The 25,276-nt window shown below is 35.8% G+C and overlaps 1 protein-coding gene across 3 annotated transcripts in view; it reads left to right on the top strand.

Annotated features, from left to right (window-relative positions):
• The first annotated feature begins 81 nt into the window (after window positions 1-81).
• Window positions 82-25,276, top strand: part of PUS10 (pseudouridine synthase 10) — a 71,909-nt gene continuing 46,714 nt past the window's right edge. The window contains exons 1-5 of one of the 3 annotated variants that reach the window (XM_046661098.1): window positions 82-358; window positions 1,825-1,978; window positions 3,041-3,181; window positions 5,256-5,510; window positions 6,242-6,328. In XM_046661098.1, the coding sequence (XP_046517054.1) occupies window positions 3,056-3,181; window positions 5,256-5,510; window positions 6,242-6,328 (468 nt within the window). In that variant the 5' untranslated portion in view covers window positions 82-358; window positions 1,825-1,978; window positions 3,041-3,055. The remainder of the gene's footprint in view (window positions 359-1,824; window positions 1,979-3,040; window positions 3,182-5,255; window positions 5,511-6,241; window positions 6,329-25,276) is intronic. The other 2 variants (XM_046661099.1, XM_046661100.1) reach the window with 2 other exon arrangements.

Below are 25,276 nucleotides of genomic sequence, written 5' to 3' on the forward strand. Positions count from 1 at the left end.
GGTAAGGTCTCATCGATATTTCTGGCAGCGGCTACGATGTCCTAGACGTAGGAGTCTCTAGGAGGCTTCTCCAGGACTAGTGCAATTCAGGCCAGGAGCTCCGTCCCTAGCTGTCCTACATTCTCCGGGGAGGTGGGGTGTGTGGCGGCATCCTAAGCAGTTTTACTGATTTCCCTACAAATAAGCAGGGGAGAGTTCACTCAGTCCTCGCGAGAGGGGCTGGTACTTTCGTTCTAAAGCTCTCGTTTCCTCGGGGAACAGAATTGCTAGACGCAATAGGTGCGTTGTCTTTAGTCTTCCCCGTTCCCTCTTAGGGCTGCAAGGGGTTAAATCTCAGGCTCCGACGTCTTGGGAGAAGGTGAGGCAGGGAGGTCTGAGGTCAGGGGGTGCGGACTGGGTACTGGAGAGTTGGGGATGGAGGGGGTCGTTTCCTTCCAGCTGGAGCGTCTTTGTTAGCAAGGAGGGGTGAGTGGGAAGTTTCTTGGACCTGACGGAAGGGGGTAAGGGCTTGCTTGGCCAAAGGGGAAACTCGAGCTTAGACCTTGGATGAATTTCCAAGAGTCTAGAGTAGATTCCACTGCTGAGTGTATCGGTAGCGCTGTGAAGTTGTCAGCACCTTCTTTGGAGATCCAGACCCCACCCCCACCCCCACGAGATGAATGACACCCTTCTCTGTGGAAATGAGTTTTACAAATCACAGGTTGTGAGACTCAATCTGGTCGTTTTGGTGGTTTTTCACATTCCCTGCTCCTTCCCTGTTTGCAGTGAATGGTTTCTGTAATCGTCCGAGAGGTAAAGAGAAAGTCTGTCCTCTCCTCTAGTAAACCAGAGACTGAGCCAGTTATCACTCGAGAGAGGGCACTCGATCCCTGTAGGGATCCTGACACTTGGGAGGAGGTTCTGTTCCAATGACTTGTTCCAGCTGTTTCTGTTAAACGAACACGTAAACGAAAAGCAAAAATCTTAACAAAGGCAACCAACAATGAAAATCTTACAGTATGGGATGCATTTCTCAGAGCTTCCTTTCAAAGATAATGAATCTCCTATGGAACAACTGGTTTCTGATGTCTTATGCAATCCTGTTATTTCAGTGGTGTACATCAAGATGAAACAACCAAATTTAAGGCATAAGTATTTCCTCCTTTAATGTTAAGGTGCTTGAGAAGTCGCTAGATTGTTGCCTGATACCTTTATTCTAGTGAACCTACTGGGGAGATAAACTTTCAATCCTTAAGCCAAAGGGAAGAAAGCATACATTTTAATGAAACTATTAACTTAAATCCCAGGGAAGTCTTTGATACAAAGTGTCCTTCTTAGGCACATACTCATCACTTAGTTGTTAGACAGGAGGGTTTGTTTCTTTTTCTGAGTTAAAGGTTAATTCTGAATTAAATGAAATTCTTAACTTCGTTTAATTCACTTCTAACTGATAGAAAGGAGGAGAAAAGATAACTTGAAGGGTGAGACAGAAACAGTTTATTTGTGAGGGAAGTGCAATCAGGGATATGCTTTAAATGCTTATAATCAGGCCTTCACAGAATTCCAACCGCTTCTCACCGTCAAACTAGCAGATTAAATGGGCTGGGGGAAGGGATTCAGATCACTTGTAGATAATAATGACTGCACAGAGCTTCATTATGTAGAGGGTGTTCTCCACATATTCTGTACATTTGCGTAAAAATGCCCTAGAGCTCAGATTTACTTAGGGAACCCTAAATCAGTGTTTCCCAATCCAGGTGTCTGAAACTTCTTTCTGGTGTGTCCAGACAAGCCTGATTTTCTTCTCTTTCTCTTCCTGCCAACTCACATATTCACCTGAATTAGAACCCAACCAGAGGCAATCTGTTTTGTTTAGTCCTGGCTGCTGAACTGATTTTTATGGTGAAGAGTTCTGTAGAACTGTATACCCGTCTGCCTCATTATTTTGTGTCAAGGATCTACTCTTGATAAGTGGCCACAAACATTTAGAAGCTTACAAGTAAGTATTGGGTTTTAAAAGGTTGGAAAACACAAACTAATTCTAAGAATCACATCTTCATAGTAAGCAGTTGATAACAGCTTCACTCTCCCACAAATTTGAAGTAATTCATTTGAATTATGAAACTGCACACATTAAAACGTGCCACTGTCTTTTATCTGCATGACAACGGTTATACCATGCCACAACATTGTCATGCAATCATTGTTTTATAAAATATCGATAGTTCTTCATTTTAGAGTAATGTTAGTTGATTCATTAGTCAGAAGAATATCTATTTTTGCCCCATCCCTCCTTCCTGGTAAAAGAGAATTATATTGGATTTTACCCCATTCTCTGTATATTATGTTTCTAAATGAGTTTATTCAAATTGCAAAGAGTAGCACCTTGTTTTAGACAGTAAGTACTCAAATATTTTCATTTAATTTATTTGTGTGGGAGGTTTTACTTATGCATGAAAGGAACAGATTTTTCTCATTATGCTGGTAGTTGGTTGTCATTTAGTTATTTCATCAAACTAAAATTGATGTTTTTGGATCTACTGATCAATTTGTTTTAAATACTTGACAGCTTAACTATCATTAAGTTTAGTCAAGTATAATATAGACTGATCTGATTACCTTTTTCTAGTAAACCCTTTTAATTTCTAACAGGAAAAGTTTACTGAATTTTCGACTCTGTTCTCAAACAGTACTGAATGGTACAAAATGAAAAGCAAAATTTCACTCTGTGTACTTGCTTTCGTTAGCCTCCTCAGAGACAACCATTCTTGATTATTTTTATTTTTATTTCTTTTGATTGATTGAGTTATATTGATACACTTTATCATAATCCGGAATGCTAAACTAAGTTCCTTGACAATTAGACACTTTTACCTGATCCATCTAATAAATTTCCTGCAAATTTATGTTTTAATATGCGTGTAATCAAAGGGACATTATTGGAGAGTATGAAATAGTATTTTTCAAATGAAAACTAGTTTTTATCCCTAAAGCTGATGACATAGTTATGAAAGTCAAACACAAAAGATGCTTATTAGTTTTACTTTTTCTTTTTTTCTAGTTATAATTCTTCAATATGTTTCCACTGACTGAGGAAAACAAGCATGTGGCCCAGTTGTTGCTCAGTACTGGTACCTGTCCAAGATGTATCTTCAGATTCTGTGGTGTGGATTTTCATGCCCCTTACAAACTTCCCTACAAGGTATTTTCTTTTTTTTTTGAGTTAAGAAAGTTTCTCTATTTTTAAATGAATACCTGTCCGTTTGAGGGCAAGTGTTTATCCCTACCTCTTCATGAAATTAAAAAACATGTATATATAGTAAAACAATTGCTGATAATGGTAATTTTGGAATTTCCATTACTATAAAAATGTAAGTTCCTTCTTAAGTGATTATATCTAACATTTAATGTAGTGGGATATTTGTGGAGCAGTTTCTCGGTGCATTTAATGTTTGCATAGACTTCTCCTAAAGAGTATCTAGAATATCACAAAATAGTCCTTATTGCCAGACATTTCTAAGATGTAACAGGAGGGAGTGATAGTCCTGAGATCTTCTATTAAGTAAAAGCATTGTGGATTTGGGAGCCTTTTTTCTTTTTCTGTTTTCTGTATTACCATTTGTACTTATAAATAGGAATTTGCAACCCTCTAGAGTAAATGCTTATCATCATCATTATTTACTGCTATTAATAACAACAAAAGTAATATACATAGATCTTTGACATTTATGGTAATATACAGAGAGCTTTGACATTTAATAGAATACTTTCACAAAATATATAACATATTTTGTGAGATAAATTTGATTCTAATAGTGATCTTCTTTTCAGAGGCAGATAGTGATTATATATATATATGTAAATATATACCTATATAAACAGTATGTACACACACACTCAGTTCCCTATAATTTTTAAAAATTGCCTGGAAGTTAGTAATAGCAGTCATTTTTCCCTTGTATTAGTTGTTCCTATTATTTTAGAAATAATAATGAGATCCAGTATTCATACAGGATTATTATATGTCAAGCTCTCATATAATCCTAATAACCTACTAGGTAAGTACATACTATGTCTCTATTTTCAGATGAAGAAACTGAGGCACAGAGAGGTTAAGCAACCTGCCCAAAGTTACACAGCTATTAAGTGAGCAAGCTAGGATATGAACTGTCTGTATGAATCCAAAGCCTAGAATTTGGAGCTAGAAGACATGGATTTGAATCCCAGTTCTACCACTTTCCTCTGTAAATGGGAGTGATGATAACATCCACCTCACAGGATTTTAAGGGACAAAATCTAATAAAGTATGTGAAAACACTTTGAAAACTGGAAATGGTACATATGCTATGATGATTAGTATCTATGTGTATATTCATTTTTACACACTATGACTATGAAGTAATGACTGGTTTTGTGTAACTCCCCTTACACATTTTTTTTCAGACACATGATAATCTATTATTCTACACATATGTTGTAAGATTTAAAATATGTATTATGTTAAGAGGCTTAGTGTTACCAACTTTTATTTGTATCATTTTATGTAAATAAACATGAAAATATTTGAAGACAATTTTTTTGGTAAATGTACTTAAATTTTGATCTGTTCTATTCATATATATACATGTATGTACACATACATATGTAAGTATTAGAGGGCTTCTTTCAATTAGTGTATATAAGTGGTATGTAATTATGGTGCCAAATTTCAGCATTGCCAGCATCTGTTTAGCTTTGTTTAGTAAATTACTTTGAAATTATTCTTAATAGATTTCGAATCTCTGTCTAATTTTTCAGATTTCATAATAAATATTGCACATGTGAGGTTTTAGTGATTGTGAGATTATTAAATAACATAACAAGGATGGAAATTCATTTTGTATTTCTATTTTTTAATAATTAGAATTGAAGTGGTTTTTTTTTTAACTGAAATTAGCTAGTGAATGACCCTCACAACAGAAATACAAACCAAATTAATAAATTTGTTAATAGAGCCTCTATGCCTCAGATTTAGGACTTCAGTTTCACTAATATGTGAAACTCTTTTGAAAAAAATATTCACACATATATTATAGGAGTTAGCTAATTCTCTTTTAAATTCCCTAGAAAGCCTCTGTTGGCTAATAAAGTTAATTGATTGCTACAGAATTGATATAAATCAACATTGTATAAGTCTCCTACGTATCATAGTTTTTACTCCTATTTTCATGCTTCATTTTACCCTTAAGAGCATCATCAAAGTGTTACTACTATTTTCTTTTAAACTAACTTTCCAGGAGCTACTCAATGAACTACAGAAATTTCTGGAAACTGAAAAAGATGAATTAATTTTGGAAGTTCCAAACCCACCTCTCAAGAAAATTCGACTGCAAGACCTAGAAGATGGGATTGATGGGAATGATAATCTGAGTCAAAATGGTGAGGGAAGTGTCTCCGTTATTGAAGACGGAAGCGTCAACTCAAACTTAAATATATGCAATGTGTGCCTAGGGATTCTTCAAGAATTCTGTGAAAAAGACTTCATTAAGAAGGTAATAATCTGGTTTTATTATATGTGCAATTATGTAGAGATCTTCAGTCATAAGGCCTAGAATTCTTGTACCTAAAGGAACAATGCCGTTCATTTCAACTTATTTCATACCAATGAATCATTAAAACATTTTGTTAATTTTCTTAAAAAACAAAAGCCTGCTCTTCTCAAATTAACTTTTTATCAACATGATAGCTGAAAATTAGTGAAATATATATCCATGTATTTCAGTCATGAGTGCTATTCCATTGGAGAAAAATATAGCAGTTTTCCCTTTGCTCTTTAACATAACTAAGGAGTTAGAGAAAACTTCTTTCTTAGTCATGCCTATTAGTGTCTAGAATAGATAAGTCTTACAGCCTTGTAGAAGGTACATGATTGAACATAAGATGACCTTTGGTTTCAAACTGTCAAGTGCACCATATTTGGCTTGACTTTGTTTAAAATCTTGTGTAAATTATGAGATAACCTGATAGAAAACTCTTTTGACCTTCAACAGATTGTTCTGCAGGTAAGTCCTTGCTGTTTTGGTACCTTGTGATATCAGTCTTTAGGGTCTAATTAGCAAATATTTGATTTCAGGGTTTGTGAGAGTTCCCTGCTCAAAGGTGAAAGTTTAGAAGTTTTTCGGTGTCATCTCTTGCACCAAAAATTCATGTTATGAAGATTAGTGTAAAACTTTCGTCAATTCCTGGGAATTTATATAATACTTTTCGTGTAATACTTTTTTAGGTGTGCCAAAAGGTTGAGGCCTCTGGGTTTGAATTTACCAACTTGGTATTTTCAGTCTCCTTCCCACCACAGCTATCTGTAAGAGAGGTAAGGTCATTACAGGCATACAACTATATGTGAAATGCATGCTAGAAATTTCTCCAAAAAATGTAGATGGAGAAATATTCCTTACCCTGTTGTATTTTTCACGTTTTGTGTACTTGTTGAATGTTGAAAGCATTACATTATTATAGCTGCTTAATAATGTTGAGTGAGTGAATGAAAAAAAAGCATTATTGGTTTAATTAATTTGTTCTTACAGGACTGCCATCTTTTTTAAAGGTCCTCATTCAATAGCAGACATTCATTGAGTGTTAGCTCTGTATGAGACATGTTGGTCAGAGAAAGAGATTTGATCAGGACTCCAGAGACCTTCTGGGGCAGATGTGTGCATTTTATAATGATCCTAGGATGGGGTCATTTCAGTTAGGATGAACCTTGTTATTTTTCCGGAGTAAAATATAAAAAGGTGGCACCTCTTCTAATCAATGGAAAAGGGGAGATAAATAGCCTCATGTTTATTTTAACTTTTTTCCTTTGTTAAATGGAAAAAAAATAGTCATTACTGTAACATTCTTGTGTGTCAAAACTGACATAAAAACGTAAAACTATCTTTGTTAATACTGTTAAATGAAGTATAGGGAGAATGACCTGTGTAATCTCAAACTACAGTGAGTTCTAAACATACGTATTTATATTTATGAAGTGTCTTTCCCCCCAAGAATCCCAAAGCATCGCCAGAACATTACATTCTATACCATTACTTTCTTTGGGTGAGCATATTTATTAGCCCCCATAAGAGTGAAGATTGATTTAAGACTTGTTTAAGCTAGGTAGAATGTAAAGAAGAGCTGGGAGGTGAAAAAGAGTAGAATGATTTCAGGTGCTGTCTCTGTTGATGACAAGATAAGTGACCAAATGGAAGAATAAAAGGGACGATGATGATATACTGAAGTTTATAGTAAACACTTAAAGACATTTTCTATTCAATCGTCAAAACATTTCTCATGGATATCATCTTGAGGGTCCACTTTTGGTAGAGAGAAACAGACTTCCACAAGCTAAGTTATTCACACAAAGTTGTAGTGTTTAAGTAACAAAAATAGGAATAAGAAGTATATTTTCTAAATGTGGTTATGTATCTTACCACCATACTCTTCTTCTCAAAGTTTATATTTTTACATTAAAATTTTTGTCCATTTTTATCATTATGTGATGATTTTAACAATATTAATTCAATATTTGTTGAATACGTATGAAGTATTTATATTCCATATTAGAAATAGAAGATGGCGTTTTTGAAAAGAATTATTCAGCTTAAACTCTACCTAATTTTTTGTAACTGATTCTAACCACTGAACCATTTAGCAGAAATATGTAAATATTCAATTATTGGGGAATTAGTACATTTCCCGAGTTTAGTGTGTTAAGTGATTCATTGTTTTCCTTTGTATTAATGAGTAATATATTTTTACCCGTTCATTTCTTAAGAATGATAATTATTTCAAGAAGTATGCAGTTTCATATGCAGTATACTACTTTAACAACCCAGATTTCTTTAGCAAATTATGTTTATGGTTCATTTTGTGCTTTACTTTTATTATTATGTTTTATTACTTTCTTTTATTGCCATCTTATATTACTTCTTTAGAATTGAGATATGTTATGTAGACCAGACTGGATATAAATTGCTTTTCAAACTAGTTAACTGACTTGTTCCACATCCTAATTTAAACAAATTATGTGTTTTCAGAATATTCTTGCATTTTGAGTATAAATTCTGTGACTTCTCTAGAGCCATATTTCTTCTACTTTGTGGTTTTTCAACTTAGCTCTTATAAAACGTAGAACTTATTTGTCTATGCCAAGAATAAGCATATCAATTTACGTGAAATTGATTGATGCTAGTTCTCTCATAATTCGGAGGAGAATATACAACTGAGCGCTTTTGATTGATTCAGTTTTTTTCTGCTTCTAAAGAAGAATATTATGATCACGGATATATTGATTTGAAAGCAAATGATTTGTTTCAACATGGCTAGTATTGATTATGTTCCTGCTTGCAAAAAAACCAAGGAAAGGGATGACCTCAAGTAAAGGATTTTTTAAAAATTAAAACTATTAAATTTGTGTTAACTCCTCCTTGCTCTTGGCCCTACCAATCCCTTTCTGGCTACAGCTATAACTTTTATTTATCATCATTATAAAAACACTAATTTAAAAGAGTAGAAACAAAAGCTTGCAGCTAGTATAATCATCATCATATTACACTGAATTTGGTAGAATATGGAGAGAGGGATGGAGTACATCTCCTGTGTGTGTTTTCCTAGAAACTAGCTGATGTGGTCAGGACAGTTTTAAACTGAATACTGCTAAAGAACAGAAAAAACAAGCAGATTAACTGATGAAACCCTGTTAGACAGTAAGTAGGACATGGAAAGCAGAATAAATGGAGGCACTATCCAGGGATTCACAAAAGATAACAATATGGAAACTAGCTGGACATAGTACTTAGCGGCTCCAAAGTCTTTATAACAGCATACAAAATTTAAATGATAAAATTGAGATTATAAAGGAGAGTAATAAGTATCTCATAATTATCATGGTGACTTACTGGGTTTGGGTTTACTGTTTGAATGTAACGATGGAAGAATAAATCTTTTTTATGAGACTCAGGTTAAAAGGAGAGATGTAATAGTGTGATATGGCAAGAAATTATATACCTGCACTGAGACCTGAGATCCTGAGAGTGGAAGGATGCTGAACACAATCTAGAAGAGAATAAAAAGAGAGAGAAATGGGATAGATACAGGAGTGGAAGTATGCTGTATGCCCTTTGACCAAGGGAAAAGGTGATGAGTTGCAGACACATGATAGTCACAAAAGCTAATGTATAAGGGACTCCCAGTCTCTAGGTACTTGATGGAACTCACATTTGGTTAAAAGCACATTGTCTGACAACTTTTGGATTGAAACAGTTTCTTCTAGAGTAGTGATTCTCAAACTTTAATATTCATAGGACCCTTTTGGAAAGTTTCCCAGGCCCCATCCCCAGAGATTCTGATATAGTAGGTCGGGTGGTACCCATGAATTTTCGTTTCCAAGCTCAAAGGTGCTGTTGGTGCTATTGGTGCAAGGACTGCACTTTGAGGACCACTGTCCTCAAGGATAATGGGGGAACTAATCTAGTCCTAAATGAAAATTTAACATTTTAAAATTTTTATTCCTTATAGGAGGGGAGAAACAGACATAATTAGAATATATCCTAGATTTTTTTTTAAGAGATTTTATTTTTCCTTTTTCTCCCAAAGCCCACCGGTACACAGTTATGTATTTTTAGTTGTGGGTCTTCCTAGTTGTGGCATGTGGGATGCTGCCTCAGCATGGCTTGATGAGCAGTGCCATGTCCTAGCCCAGGATCTGAACTGGCAAAGTCCTGGGCCACTGAAGCAGAGCACTCAAACTTAACCACTTGGCCACAGGGCTGGCCCCAATCCTAGATTTTTGATAGGTGGATTTTAAACAGTCCAAATATAAGGCAGTCAAATAAAAATGGCATAAGAATCTGGGCTGGAAGATAAATTAAAAGGATTGGGAGGTTCAGAGAAAGTGTAATTCAGACTTTAATTCAAACCAAATTATCCCAGCCAATAAAAGAAAGCTTAGGGGAAAAAATACATCCCAATGAAGAAGAAATGAGAATTCTTGCTCTCTGTCTCTCTCTCTCTCTCTCTCTGTCTCTCTGTGTATTTACATAAACATTTGTATTTATGTATATTTATTTGACTTTTTTTTTGGCCGGGGGGGGTGGGGGCGGGTGTAAGATTGGCTCTAAGCTAACATCTGTTGCCAGTCTTCCTCTTTTTGTTTGAGGAAGATTGTCCCTGAGCTAACGTCTGTGCCAATCCTCTTCTATTTTGTATGTGGGATGCCACCACAGCATGGCTTGACAAGCCATATATAGGTCCACGGTGGGATCTGAGCCCACGAACCCCAGGCTGCTCAAGCAAAGCACACAAACCCAACCACTATGCCATTAGGCCAGCCCCTTATTTGACTTTTTATTTTGGAAAATTTCAAAAGTAGTAAGACTAGCCTAATGAACCCCTGTGTACATATCATCCAACTCCAGCAGTTAACAAATTTTTTGCCAACCTGAGATCAATTTAAAAAAAAAAAAACACAGGAAAAGTGAAGTCAAATTGATGCAGATGTAAGAAGGAGTCTTAGATCTGTAAGAAAGCAGTTGGAAAATAAAATCTCTAATGAGTTGAGGCTTGCAAGAATTGCTAAAGAAGACTTGGGGTACTTAAGTTATGTTTAGAGCATGAAAAGGGGATGGATATGCTATTTGGAACTGATGGTATATTGCTGATGGATGATATAGAGAAAGCAGAACTCTGAAAATCCTATTTTGCTTCTGTCCTTTCTGTCAAGGAAAATAATCTTCAAATTGAAATGGGTAGAATGATCATTGGTAAGGGAGAATGAAATCTCCACATAGTGAAGTGTCTCTAAATGCATTCAGGTGTTTGGGGCTGGGTGAATTACATTCCAGAATGGATTCCGAAAGAACTTGCATCTGTCCATGATCTTTGAGAGCTTTTAGAAGATCACAGATTTTCCAAATGGTTGGAGACAGTTAAGGGCACTTCCAGTGTTCCAGAGGCGAAGAAAGTTGATTCTGTAAACTGCCAACTGGTGAACTTGACCCTAAAACCCTGGCAAGATTCTAGATCAGGAACTAAATGAGTCAGTTGTGGGTACTGAGGATAAGGAAGACTTGGTTGTCAACACACCAAACAGAGTTGCTAAGAACAAATCACGCCCTCATCATTTCTTCCTTTTACAGCCTAGCAGGACTGGTAGAGTGGGGGAATACAGTAGCACCAGTGTGACCGGAATTCAGCTCCTCATTTGACCAGGTTTCTTTCTCGTGATAACTTCCCAAAAGTGGCAGGAAACATGAGCTAGAAGTAAAGACACTTGGGTGGATTATACCTGACTGGCCATACCTAAAAGGAGCTGATTAATGACTGGTATCAAACTAGACAGTGTTTCTCCACCTGTGCTCTCCAGATCAACTACCTGAAACTCACTTAGGGAAAGGTGGTGAAGACAGATTCTGGGCCTTGTCTCAGACCTTCTAAATCAGAATTTCTAGAGATGGGGCATAGAAGCCCCTTGATGGTTTATGTACACAGTGAAATTCAGGAATCACTGAACTTCCAGATTTCTGATATGCTGCAGGATTCCTATCATATCTTGTCCTGTTCATAATTTCTATCAGTGATGACATAATGGGAACAGTCACTACAGGTGTACATGACATAGAATTGAGAGTATAGCAGACAGGTTGAGTGTTAGAATTGAGATTCAAAAAGATCACAAGAATAGGGAAAATCTAACAAGGTGAAATTTAATAGGAATAAACATAAGTTCTTATATTTGGGTTTAGAGAAACAACTGCTAAATAGAGGATGAGGCAGGAGGGGCTTAAAAGCTGTGTTTATAAACAAGGTTTAGGAGTTTTAGTTAATAGCCCAGTAAGATTAGGGGTGTGATCTACATAACCTCTTTGGATTTTAGTCCAAATACTAGAAGTAGAGTATCTGGAAAGAGGAAGGTGATAATCTTCTTTTACTCAGTGCTGGCCATTCCTTGAGTGCCACAGTCAGATGGAATGCTCTACTTTAGGAGGAAGAAGGAAAATGGGAAGGCATTTTGTGGTAGTCCACATCCTAATCCCCCCAACTTGTGAATATGTTACCTTACATAAGAAAAAGGGATTTTGTGGATGTAATTAAGGTTAAGGGCCCCGAAATGGAGATTATTCTGAATTGTCTGGGTGGGTTCAACCTAATCACATGAATCCTTAAAAATATCCTTCCTGGCTGAGGTCAGGATCAGAGGACGATGTGGTTACAGAAGAATGGTCAGAGAGATGCAGTGTTGCCCACTTTGAAGATAGTGGAAAGGACCATGAGCCAAGGGATGTGGGTGGCCTCTAGAAGCTAGCAAAGACAAGGGAATGGGTTCTCCTAGCTGAGAGCCTCCAGAAAGGAACACGGCCCTGCTGACACCTTGGTGTTAGCTCCCTGAGACCTGTGTCAGACTGCTGACCTAAAGAACTGTAAGGTGATCCATTTGTGTTGTTCTCAACCACTAGGGTTGTGGTAGTTTGTTATAGCAGCAATGGAAAACGAATAGACATTTAGAGGAGTGCATTCAGAATGGTGGAGACATCTGAAACCTGGTCCCAGGAGCCACTACTGAATGGACGTGGGTTATTTAATTCAGAGAATAGATGATTTAGTAAGATGAATTTACTCTGCTTAAATATTTGAGGGGTTTTCTGCTGCAGAGATAGAATCAGGAGGGAAATGATTTTCGGCTGTAATGACTTACTCAGAACAGGATAGATTGTTTTCAGGGATGGTGAGTTTTCTATCACCAGAATGTTTAAGCCGAGGCCGGGCTCCTACTGGCAGAGATATATAGAAGGAAGGTGTGCACCATATAGTTGGTTAGACTAGAGACTTCGTTCAGTCTTTTCATCTCCAAGATCCTATACAGTTTTAAGAAAAATATTGATTATAGTAGTTATTTTTCTACATTGCGTTATATTCATGATTGATTCCTCTAAACTTCTACACCACGTTAAATTAGTGCCACATTAAAATTACTGTAGAATACATGACTCAGACTTATGCTAATATTAGGCTAAACTTGCATATATGGGAAAAGAGCATTCCATTAAGCCATTTTAAAACTGAGTGCTTTAAAGTCCTTTTAATTCTTTCCAGTTTCTCTTTACTAGTGGAGTCCAGTAGAGGGCAATATCGTACTATCAGTTTGCCTTATTGGTCCCTCAGGGGTAGTGTGTGGGAAGCAGTGCTCGCTCTATCCGCTGTAAGTGGATATAGTGTCTTTTAAATGTTACTTTGGTTATATGAAACACCTACTTCTTGACATACAACTTGATGTGGTTGGAATTTTATTTGTCAAATCAGAACATTTTTCTTTTCATTTGTTATACTTTGTAATATCTCCATACTTTGCTCTAAGTAAAGTAGCCAAGAATAAAAGCAGTACCATTTCTGTGGTACCAGTTTATATTTACAAAATTGTCTTTTCTTAAATTCTGACGAAGGCGTATTCAAGACTGAATTTTTACTTAATTCTGTAACCAGTTTGGGATCATCATCTCCTCAAGAATCTAAAGAAAGCAATGAATCCTTTGTCCTAAAAATGCACATGTTCAACATTTTTGCATGTACTTATAGGGGCCTCTTAAACTCCAAACCCTGAATCTAGGATCTCTCTTAATTGGATACTCCAGTAATTTTCCCCCTCTGTAATTGATTCATGTACTTACTTTTTCTAAAGGGCAATGTTTTGTCTAATTATGTTTAAGCTCATAGAACAGAATTTGATGAAATTGCTTTGACTTAAAGTACAGAGAGCTACACTTTCAAGTTCATATTGTGTGTGCAGGCCTGAGCTGGCTGTCTTGATTCATTAACCCGACTCTCTGATTTAGCATATGTATTTTCTGCTTTTGTTCACTTTCCATGACTTCTCAATTTTTATTGTGTCTGACAGGCACCCTGCCTGAATCAGTTTTTATTCTCCCTCTTCACCATATAAAACCAACTGAAGGTTCACTTTAAGCAACAAACTTTTTTCTGAGCTTACTAAGGTGTTTTCAGAATTTGTAGCCCTATTTTTTAATAGATTAGTTGGTTAGAACTTGTTTCAGTCCCTGTATGGTCCACTTATCCATGCAAAGCATGTTTTTACAAGGTTGCTAAATGAAGCACTGAAAAACATTCATAATTATAGAAATCACTGTCTTTGCCCTTAGGGATCTTTAAGTAGACTCTTCATGGATGGGTTGGGGAATAGTAACCTTGCTCTGTTTTGGATATACAGGCTGCAACCTTTAGAAACTCTTCAGAGGACATGCAGCAACTCAATCCCATCTTGCTTATGAAAGGTAGCTCCAATAGCATGCCCCTGTGAGCACAACACTAGTGTATGATAGTCTGCATCGTTAGAATCACAGACTCATAGGTCTGTAGGAGACCTTGGTGATCACCTAGAACAAGGTTCCCAGCTTTTTATGGCGCTCATTGAAAAAGGATGATATGTATAAGGTTGTGATTTGTCAGAGTTCTGGCCATGCCACCACCCAGGTGTAAATCCACTGACGTCTATTGAGAATCACTGATGAAGAGTCCAGGAGTTCCCAATCATTGTATATAAGGTGATCCCTTTTAATCTCTGAAAGTTTAATGGATCCCCGGTGCCTGTGAATTGGAAAGAAGATATGCTTGAATGATTTTTTTCAGCTTCACAGATTGAGACCACTTCACTAATCATCACCCTCATTTGAAGAGGAGTTTGCCCAGTGTGTCACATTTATTGGACACACTGCTTCATGGTCTCTTTTGGTTTGTTTTTAAACCACACCGTCTCTCCATCCTGTATACTTATTTGTGTTTTATTTACCTACCTTTATTCTATGGGCATTGCCTTTTTTTAACTACTCTAGTTATTAAGCCATACACACGGGAACATAACTAAGGATCAAGGGACACAAGAATGTTGAATAAAGGCAGAGCTGCTGCATCAGAGGGAACATGGGATTAGACATGGGAGCAGGTTCAGGATTCTGTCTCTTGATACACAACTGGGACATGCGTTCCAGGGGAGAAAGGATGAGTGACATGGCGATTAGTCAAGGTCTGTATAGAACCCAAGTCCTGGTTAGGATGGGCAATCAGAAGTCCAGATGTCGAGGAGTCAGAGCAGGTATTGTAGAAATCTCATAACCCATTATTAGGGATGCAGGCATAAAGAGCCCAACATATAAAACAAGTGGCATACTGCAAGGAAAAACGAATCACATGCCTGGGAGTGAAGTGCCATAGTGAAGCAGAACTAGAAGCAAGGCTAATTCTAAAGACCACAATAGTATAATGTATATCGGATTCAAGAACGCAGTTGGCAGGATATTCATACATATGTTTAAATACTTAAAGATGTGCATGCTTACTTGCTAGCTTTTCTTTTTTCTTGGCCTGAACCAGCTAAGTATAAGTAAAGGAGGCAGCAAGAAAGAAGAGGTTGCTGTGGTTAATCCACTCATGTGGGTAGTTGAGAGGTAGCAGGGTACACTAAGAACATGAGGCAGCCTTAAAATTTTGAAGTTTATTGTTTTAATTTGGGTGGTCTTATTCTTGTGAATTGTCACATTTTACATCTTTAAAATTTACAGTAAGAAATGGTAATATAACAGAATTAGTAGGAATACAAGGTGAAGTAAATCCTTTTCCTTTAAAAATCTATTGCCCCATCAAATGCAGCATATTATCACATTGCTACTTACCAACTGTTGAGTTCCTTATCTAACTTTTTTTTCATTAATTTTAGGACTACGTGGCCTAGTAGACTAAGCTTCAGAAAAAGGGAACTCCTAATTTAGACTCTGCCTATTTCAGATTTGGTTACATAGAGAAGTCATCTCAACCATCCTTTTTTCTGATATCACCACCATGTTTTAGACTTAATAATTGTAACCTACTGAGTTATTATTGTTTTTGAAAAATCAGAATAATGATAGCAAAAAACTGTGTGTGTATATATACAAAGTGATCATTTGTATCTGAAACAGCCACACCACAATGTGTGCTTATGTTTAGAAGCAGCAAGATAAAACCCCTCTTAGGAAAACAAGAAGTAGTGGCTGCCACCGCTTACTGAGTATTTATACAACAGTGAGAACATGTGCCCTCTCATTTAATCATAACAACCCCTTGAAGTAGGTAGTGTTATTATCCCTATTTACAGATGATGAAATTGAAACTCAAAGTCACATTGCTAATAAAAAAAAGAGCCAGAATTTAAATGCTCATCCATCCAACTCCAAAATTTGTGCTTTTCATTATTGCTCTGCCCTACATTGTGATTTGGCCAGATTTCAGAAGTGCGTTAGCGTGTTTCTGTGTTTATAGGAATTAACGTAGGTTTTGACCTTCACTGGTGTTTTTGTTTCTTCAAATGGTGCAGTATTTTCAAAGTTAGGGAAAGGATCCTTGGAAGCAGAGCTCTTGTAATATTTTAACAGGAGTAATAATTTAAGATGTGTGATGATAAACCACCAGTTTATTTGGTGATTCTATAAACTATAACTTTGAAAATAAAATTAAAATTATACTTTTTAGCTCTTTCCCATCACTCTTGTGTTCAAGTTTTGTTATCAGATGACTGGAGTAGGTACATAGGAGGTTTTGGATCAAATCTTATTACAGCAGATATCTTAAAATAGAAGAATTTCCAGTCACTTTTATGAGGAGCTACTTTTGATTTTCCTTTGATCTTAGGAAGACTGGTATATATGTGTGTAATGATGAATTATGATGTGAAAGTTCCTTAATAATTGGAGATGGGAGTGCCACTTAGGCTGTCAGCCACATCCTTTTGTCATGTGTATGTCCAAATGTCCAAGAAGAGGGGCCTGGTGGTAGGTGCCACCCTGAAGTCAAAGTAATCCAACTTCATTATCCACTTGTCAGAAACTTCTTTCTTAAGAAATAGTACTGGGGGCTGGCCCCGTGGCTGAGTGGTTGGGTTCACACTCTCTGCTTTGGCGGCCCAGGGTTTCACTGGTTTGGATAGTAGGCGCGGACATGGCACCACTCCTCAGGCCATGCTGAGGTGGCGACAGATGTTAGCTCAGGTGATGATCTTTAAAGGAAAAAAAAAAAGAAAAAAGAAATAGTACTGTCCTTCTTTTCTTTAAGAAAAGGGGAAGAACTGCAAAATAGTTCTAGAACAGGCTTGTCATTTAAGTAATGTTCATGAATGGGAGTGCTGCAGCTGCTCCTGCTTCTTTTTTTAAAAATTAGCTTGCAGTGCTTAAAATTATTGAAAGTTATCTTTATAAATCTTCCCTTTTAAATAAAACCTAGTCTGCTTTTCCTCACCGATAATGATAAAGGGTCAACACTAGAGGAATCTGTTGTCTAGAGCAGATACCATTCCAGGCCCAGGTGGAAATGCTTATTGAGAATTTTTTTCCTAAGAAAAACTGAGTATCTTTCTCCTTGCTATTATTTATTTTTTTTATTGAGGTAACATTGGTTTATAACATTATATAAATTTCAGGTGTACATCATTATATTTCGACTTCTGTATAGACTACATCGTGCTCACCACCAAAAGTCTAGTTGCCATTTGTCACCGTACACATGTGCCCCTTTACCCCTTTACCCTCCTCCCACTCCTCTTTCTTTCTATTATTTTTAATATGTAAAGTTACCTAACTTTTTTAATGCGATAAATATTTTTCAACCAATTTGGACACTCTCATCATTTATAAAACTCTCATGTAAAAGATCTTAGTTGAACATTGGATTGCCGTTTCACAGCGCCACTTCCTTTTTACTGCTTGTAGCTTTTAGTTTAACAATTAGTGGGTCAGAGATCAGCTGGATATGTGGCAGTCTCTATAACTCTGGCAAGAGTGCTCAGAGCAGGTACTGGCAGAAGGAAGAGGGCAAGGTTTTTTTTGTTTTTGTTTTTGCTTTAAATTTTTTATTGAGTTTATAGGTTACAATCTTGTGAAATTTCAGTTGTATATTATTGTCTGTCAGTCGTGTTGTAGGTGCAACCCTTCACCCTTTGTGCCCACCCCCCACCCCACCCCCTTCCCCTGGTAGCCACTAATCTGTTCTCTTTGTCTACAGGTTTAAATTCCTCATATGAGTGCAGTCATACAGAGATTGTCCTTTTCCATCTGGCTTATTTCACTTAACATAATTCCCTCAAGGTCCATCCATGTGGTTGCAAATGGGACGATTTTGTTCTTTTTTACGGCTGAGTAGTATTCCATTGTATATATATACCACATCTTCTTTATCCAATCATCTGTTGATGGGCACTTAGGTTGCTTCCACATCTTGGCAATTGTAAATAATGCTGCAATAAACATTGGGGTGCATAGGACTTTTGGAATTGCTGACTTCAAGCTCTCTGGATAGATACCCAGTAGTGGAATAGCTGGATCATATGGTAGTTCTAATTTTAATTTTTTGAGGAATCTCCATACTGTTCTCCATAGTGGCTGCATCAGTTTGCATTCCCACCAGCAGTGTATGAGGGTTCATTTTTCTCCACAACCTCTCCAACATTTGTTACTATTTGTTTTAGTTATTTTTGTCATTCTAATGGGTGTAAGGTGATATCTTAGTGTAGTTTTGATTTGCATTTCCCTGATGATCAGCAACGATGAACATCTTTTCATGTGCCTATTGGCCATCCGTATATCGTCTTTGGAGAAATGTCTGTTCATGTCTCCAGCCCATTTTTTGATCAGGTTGTTTAATTTTTTGTTGTTGAGTTGTGTGAGTTCTTTATACATTATGGATATTAAGCCTTTGTCGGATGTATTACTTGCAAATATTTTTTCCCAGTTAGTGGGTTGTTTTTTTGTTTCAATCCTGTTTTCCCATGCCTTGAAGAAGCTCTTTAGTCTGATGAAGTCCCATTTGTTTATTCTTTCTCTTGTTTCCCTTGTCTGAGAAGACATGGTGTCCGAAAAGATCCTTTTAATATTGATGTCAAAGGGTGTACTGCCTACATTTTCTTCTAGAAGCCTTATGGTTTCAGGTCTCAGCTTTAGGTCTTTGATCCATTTTGAGTTTGTTTTGGTGAATGGTGAAAAAGAATGGTCAATTTTCATTCTTTTACATGTGGCTTTCCAGTTTTCCCAGTACCATTTGTTGAAAAGACTTTCTTTTCTCCATTGTATGCCCAAAGAGGGCAAGTTTTTAATTTAAATATATATATAAGGCAAATTAAAGAGTCATTTGTTTTTATTATATCATAATTTAAAAGCTATTCATAAAAGTAACTGTTGAAGTATTGACATGATTGAAACTCTTGATTCTTTTTTCTAGTTGAAGCTCAGTTTATCTCTGAAGTGGTCATTAAAATGTTACTGTATCTGGGTAGAGATAATACTGTATCTGGGCAGACAACTAACTTGGGTCAGGAAAAGTAAAATGGATTTTATTTAAATGTGGTCATGAAGCATTTAAAAGGAAATGAAATAATTAAATAGATACAAAGGTGTCAACACAGGTAGCCCTTTTATTGTTGTACTAAGAATCATAATATAAAATGGTTTCTGTTTAGAATTCAGTTCACATCTGGGATTTAAATTTTCTGTGAAGCTAAGGTGTTATGATGTGAGTTGATCATATGATATTCATTTGGTATTATCACTGTAAATTTATATTAGAAACCATGAGATAGTGATTTTAGTGAGACTTTGGATTGTATTTCTGAAAACATCACAGAAATCTTCTACCTATCTAGCAATTGGGCATATACTCTGAAGCCCTATTGAGTAAATCAGTAACCAGGCATGAATGCTAAATTGGTATTCCAAAAGATTTTTTTTAATGCCACAAGTTTGTATTCAGGGCACTTCTTTTGGATAACATTTTCATTCATGATGTAACCTGAATTATTTTGCAAATAAGATTAAGATGTATCACGTGTCTTCTGCAGACCTTTTAATCACACTCACTATAGGTAGAGTGTAATGAATCAGAGTGAGTGTTCAGATAAACAGTATTCCATTAACACAGGGACATTTTTTTCCCTGAGCTTGTGATAGAATATGGGTATTGCTTAGCTTGTTGGACGTCTTAGGTAGTTTTATTCCAATTTGTTTGGTCTTTCATATTTCCCACCTTTTAAGTAATTGCCTTATAGAAAACACAGATTATGTGATCTGAGTCCCTAAAGTTGAAATCTATCTTAGTATATAAATATTTTCATTTTCTTTTAAATAAGTTTTTAGTTTTATATTTACCAGTGGTTAATTCCATCCTTCTCCTCGCAGATAACCACTCTTTACTCCTAAAGCTGAAGTTTAAATGGACCTCATTTTGAACTTCTTATAAAATGGAATCATAACATGATACATCTTTTGTGTCCGACTTTTTCATTTGATATTATTTTTGAGAGATTCATCCATATTGCTAAGTGGAGCAGTAATTTATTGTCATTGCTGTATGGTATCCAGTTACATGAATATACTGTAGTTTATTCATACTATTATTTATGGATTTTAAGGTCAATTCTAATTTTTGGCTACTTTCAACGGAAAAAATCATAAACATTCTTGTAGCTGTATCCTAGTGCACATGTGCAGGAGTTTAGAGTATATGCCTATGAGTGGAATTGCTGGATCATAAGGAATACGTTTCTTTGTCTTCACTAGATTATGCCAAATTATTTTCCAAAGTGGTTGTATCAGTTTATGTTCCTGCCAGCAGTGTATGAGAGTTGCAGTTATTTCTTATCATCGCTGACTCTTAGTATTGAGAGCCTTTTTAATTTTAGTATTTCAGTGGATATTAATGGTATCTCATTGTTTGTGTGTGTTTTAACTTTATGAGCTATAATTATGAACAATAAACTGCACCCATTTAAAGGATACAGTTTATTGAGTCTTGACAGATGCATATACTTAAGTAACCATGACCACAGTCAAGATATAGAGCATTTCCATCACTTGCAAAGTTTACTGACAGTTGCAGTGCTTCCACTCCCAGCTCCAGCCAACTACTGATTTACTTTCAGATACTATAAATTTGCATTTTTTTAAAGTTTGTATGTAGTCATGTGCCACATAATGATTTTTCAGTCAACGATGGACCACCACGGTGGTCCCATGAGATTAGTACTATATGGTCTAGGTGTGTAGTAGGCTACACCTGTAGGTTTGAGTAAGTACACTCTATGATGTTTGCATGACAATGAAATTGCCTCTTGATGCACTTCTCAGAATGTATCCCTGTCGTTAAGGGATGCATGACTGAAAATGGAATCATACATTATGTATTCTTTTCTATCTGGCTTCTTTGACACAGCATAATGATTTTGAGATCCATCTGTGTTGTTGTGTATATCAGTAGTTAATTTCTTTTTATTGCTTAGTAGAGTTCCATTGTATGAATATGCCACAATTTGTTTATGCATTCACCAGTTGATAAACATATGTGTTTTTCCAGTTTTTCGCTATTATGAATAAAGCTCATATGAACTTTTATGTATAATTCTTTGTGTAAATATATGTTCATTTTTCTTGGGCAAATACCTTGGAGTGGAATATCTGGGTCATAGGGTAGGTATATATTTAACCTTGTCAGTAACTGCCAAAAAATTTTCCTAAGTGGATTTACCAGTTTGGGTTTATATTCCAGCAGCAGTATGTGAGTGTTCCAGTTGCTTCACATCCTTGCCAACACTTGGTATTGTCCTTCTCTTTCATTTGAGTCATTCTAGTGGGTGTGTTTTTATTTTTCTGATAACTGATGTTGAGTGTCTTTTCATATGCTAGCTTGTCATTCATCTGTCTTTGTGAAGTCTCTTTACAAATGACATTGTCATATCTTTTGCCCATTTAAAAACATTGAGTTGTTTGTCTTCATTGAGTTGTAAGAGTTCTTAATATATTCCAGATACAAATCCTGATTATGTATATGTGTTGCAAATATTTTCTCTCATACCGTGGCTTGCTGTTTAATTTTCTTAATGATAGGTGTCAAAGAGGAGAAGTTTTTACTTTTGATAAAGTCCACTTCATCAGCTTTTTATTCTTATGGTTTGTGTTATTTTTGTCCTAGCTAACAAATCTTTGTATACTACAAGGTTTCAAAGATTTTCTCCTATGTTTTATTCTAAAAGTTTCTTACTTTTAGCTTTTACATTTAGATCTATGATCCATTCTGTTAATTTTTGTATATACTGTGAAGTAAAGGTTGATTTTTTTCTGTACCATCTGATGAAAAGACTTTTCTTTCCCCATTGATTTCCTAGCTCTTTTTGAAAATAAACTGACCATATGTGTGTGTGTGTATGTATATTTCTTTACTCCTTATTTTATTCCGTTGATATATTGGTACATCCTTGTATCAATATCACACTATCTTGATTACAGTATGTCTTAAAAACAGGTGGCATAAAATCTTTGAACTCTGTTCTTTTTAAAATTTGCTTGGATATTCTAGGTCGTTTGCATTTCCACATAAATTTTAGAATCAGCTTGTCAATTTCTTTTTAAAAAGTGCTTAATTTTGATTACAATTGCATTGAGAAATTTGACAAGAATTGATAGCTTGACAATATTGCATTTCCAACCCATGAATGTGCTATATTTCTTCATTTATTTTCATCTTTAATTTCTTTCAGCAATGGTTTATAGATTTCAGTGTACAGATTTCACACATTTTAAATAATTAATCCCTAAGAATTTCATTGCTTTAGGTGCTATTGTAAATGGAATTGTATTTTTATTGCATTTTCCAATTTTTCATTGCTGGTTTATAGAAATACAAATGATTTTTATAAACTGGTAACCTGCAATCTTGCTAAACTTTCTTAAATAGTTCTATTAGTTTTATTGTAGATTCCTTAGGATATTTTACATGATCTTGTTTTTTATTACAAATTCAGCTTCTTCAGTTGATACTGGGCTATTCAGGTTTCCTCTTGCTTCCTGCGTCAATTTTGGTAATTTGTTCTTTTAAGGAATTTATTTCATCTAAGTTGTCAGATTTATTGACATAAAGTTTTTCGTAATATTACTTTATTGTGGATTAATGTTTTATTCCCTGACACTGGTAATTTGTGGCTTCTTTTTTTTTTTCTGTGATCAGTCCAGCTAGAGATTTATCAATGTTATTGATCTTTTCAAAGAACTAGCATTTGGTTTCATTGATTTACTCTATGTATGTTTATTTTGTATTTCATTGATTTCTGCTCTTTATTATTTCCTTACTTCTACTTATTCTGGCTTTAATTTGCTCTTCTTTTTCTGTCTTCCAAAAGTCAGATCTTAGATAGTTTATTTTAGTCTATTCTTCTTTTGTGCTACAATAGCAGAGTTGAATAGGTATGCTAGAGACCATAAGACCAGCAAAGTCTAAGATATGTACTATCTGGACGTTTATGGAAAAATTTTGCCAACCCCTGTTCTAGGGCGATAATAAGCATCTTTATCTTAACTCAAACGGGTAAAATATAGTAATCTTACAACATTATGTTTCTATTTACCTTAGTGCAATTTTTGGCAGGGGGAAAGGTAAGGAAGATTTGCCCTGAGCTAACATCTGTGCCAGTCTTCCTCTGTTTTGTATGTGGGTCGCTGCCACAGCATGGCTGCTGACAAGTGATATATGTCTGTGCTGGGAACCAAACCTGGGCCACCAAAGCGGAGTGTGCCAAGTGTAACCACTAGGCCATGGGCCCGACCCCAGTGCAATTGTTTTATATCTGTTATGTATATGTATGTTTTAATCCAACAATACAATGTTATAATTTTTGCCTTAAACAATCATATATCTTTTAAAGAAGAGAAGAGAAGAATATAGATATCTATTATATTTACCCACAAATTTACCATTTCTCCTTAGTCTTCACTGTATATCCAAGTTGCCGTCTGGTGTCATTTCCCTTCAACCTGAAGAACTTAAGGGTTTTTTTGTTATGTTTTGGTTTTTGTTTTTAATCTAGCTCTACTGGTGATGAATTCTCTCAGTTTTTGCTTACCTGAAATGTCTTTAGTTTTCCTTCAATTTTGTAGGATAGTTTCACTGGATATAGAATTTTTGGTTGACAAAATTTTTCCTTAAGCACTTTGAATATATTGTTCCAATATCTTTTGTTTTTCCTGTTGAGAAGTCTGTTATTAATTGTACTGTTGTTCCTCATTGTGCAATATGTTGTTTTCTCTGGCTTCTTTCAAGGTTATTTTCTTTATAGTTGTTCTGCAAGCTTTTTCTGTTATATTGAATATCTGGGTCTACTTAGAGTCAGTTTCTGTTGACTGCTGTTTTCTTAAAAATGAATCATTTTCTTGTTTCTTTGTATGTCTAGTAATTTTTGGTTGAAAATTGCATATCGTATATAATATATTGTAGCAAATCTGGAATCTGTTTTGTTCTGTTTGTCATTTTATGGTTCTAGGAAGCTAACTTGCTTGGTTTTGATCTGCAATCTTGTTTCTTCAATGGAATGAAGCAGCTGATATTTCAGTTACCACTTTATTTGTCTGACCCCATGGAGGTCTCCCATACTCCCATGAAATTAGAGGTCTTATGGTCTGGGCACAATGACAGGGTTTTTTCCCCCTAATCTTTATAACATTTATTTCTTTTTCATATTGCATTTGCTAGGTTCTCTAGGGCAGTGTTAAGTGGAATTGGGGATAATAGGCCTCCTCGTTTTATTTTTGATCTCAATGGGTAAAGTTTCATCATTTCACTATTAAGTACATTTCCGCTTTAAGTAAGATGTGTGTTGTAGGTTTGTGTGTGTGTAGTGCCCTTTGTTATGGGTTGAGTCATGCCCCCCCCCCCAAAATATATGTTTAAGTTCTAACTAAGGTACCCATGAATATGACCTTATTTGGAAATAGAGTCTTTGCAGATGTAGTCAATTCAAGATGAGCTCTTCAGGGTGGGCCCTAATCCAATATGACTGGTATCCTTATAGGAAGAAAAAGAGACAGAGGGAAGATGGCCCTGTGAAAATGGAGGCAGAGATTGGAGTTATACTGCCACAAGCCAAGGAAAACCTGGGCCTATCAGAAACTAGAAGAGGCAAGGAAGGATCCTTCCCTAGAGGTTTCAGAGGGAGCATGGCCCTGCTGACACCTTGGTTTCAGACTTGTAGCCTCCAGAACCATGAGAGAATAAATGTATGTTGTTTTAAGCCACTCAGTTTGTAGTACTTTGTTATTAGCATCTCTAGGAACTAATACAACCCTTATCAGATTAAGGAAATTCCCTTCTCTTTATAGTTTATTAATAGTTTTTATCCTGAATGAAAGCTGAATTTTAGGAAATACTTTTTAGCATTCACTGAAACGATTATATGATATTTCTATTTTGTTCTGTTAATGCGATTAATTAA

This window comes from Equus quagga, chromosome 5, assembly GCF_021613505.1.
Source record: "Equus quagga isolate Etosha38 chromosome 5, UCLA_HA_Equagga_1.0, whole genome shotgun sequence".
Classification (NCBI taxonomy): Eukaryota; Metazoa; Chordata; class Mammalia; order Perissodactyla; family Equidae; genus Equus; species Equus quagga.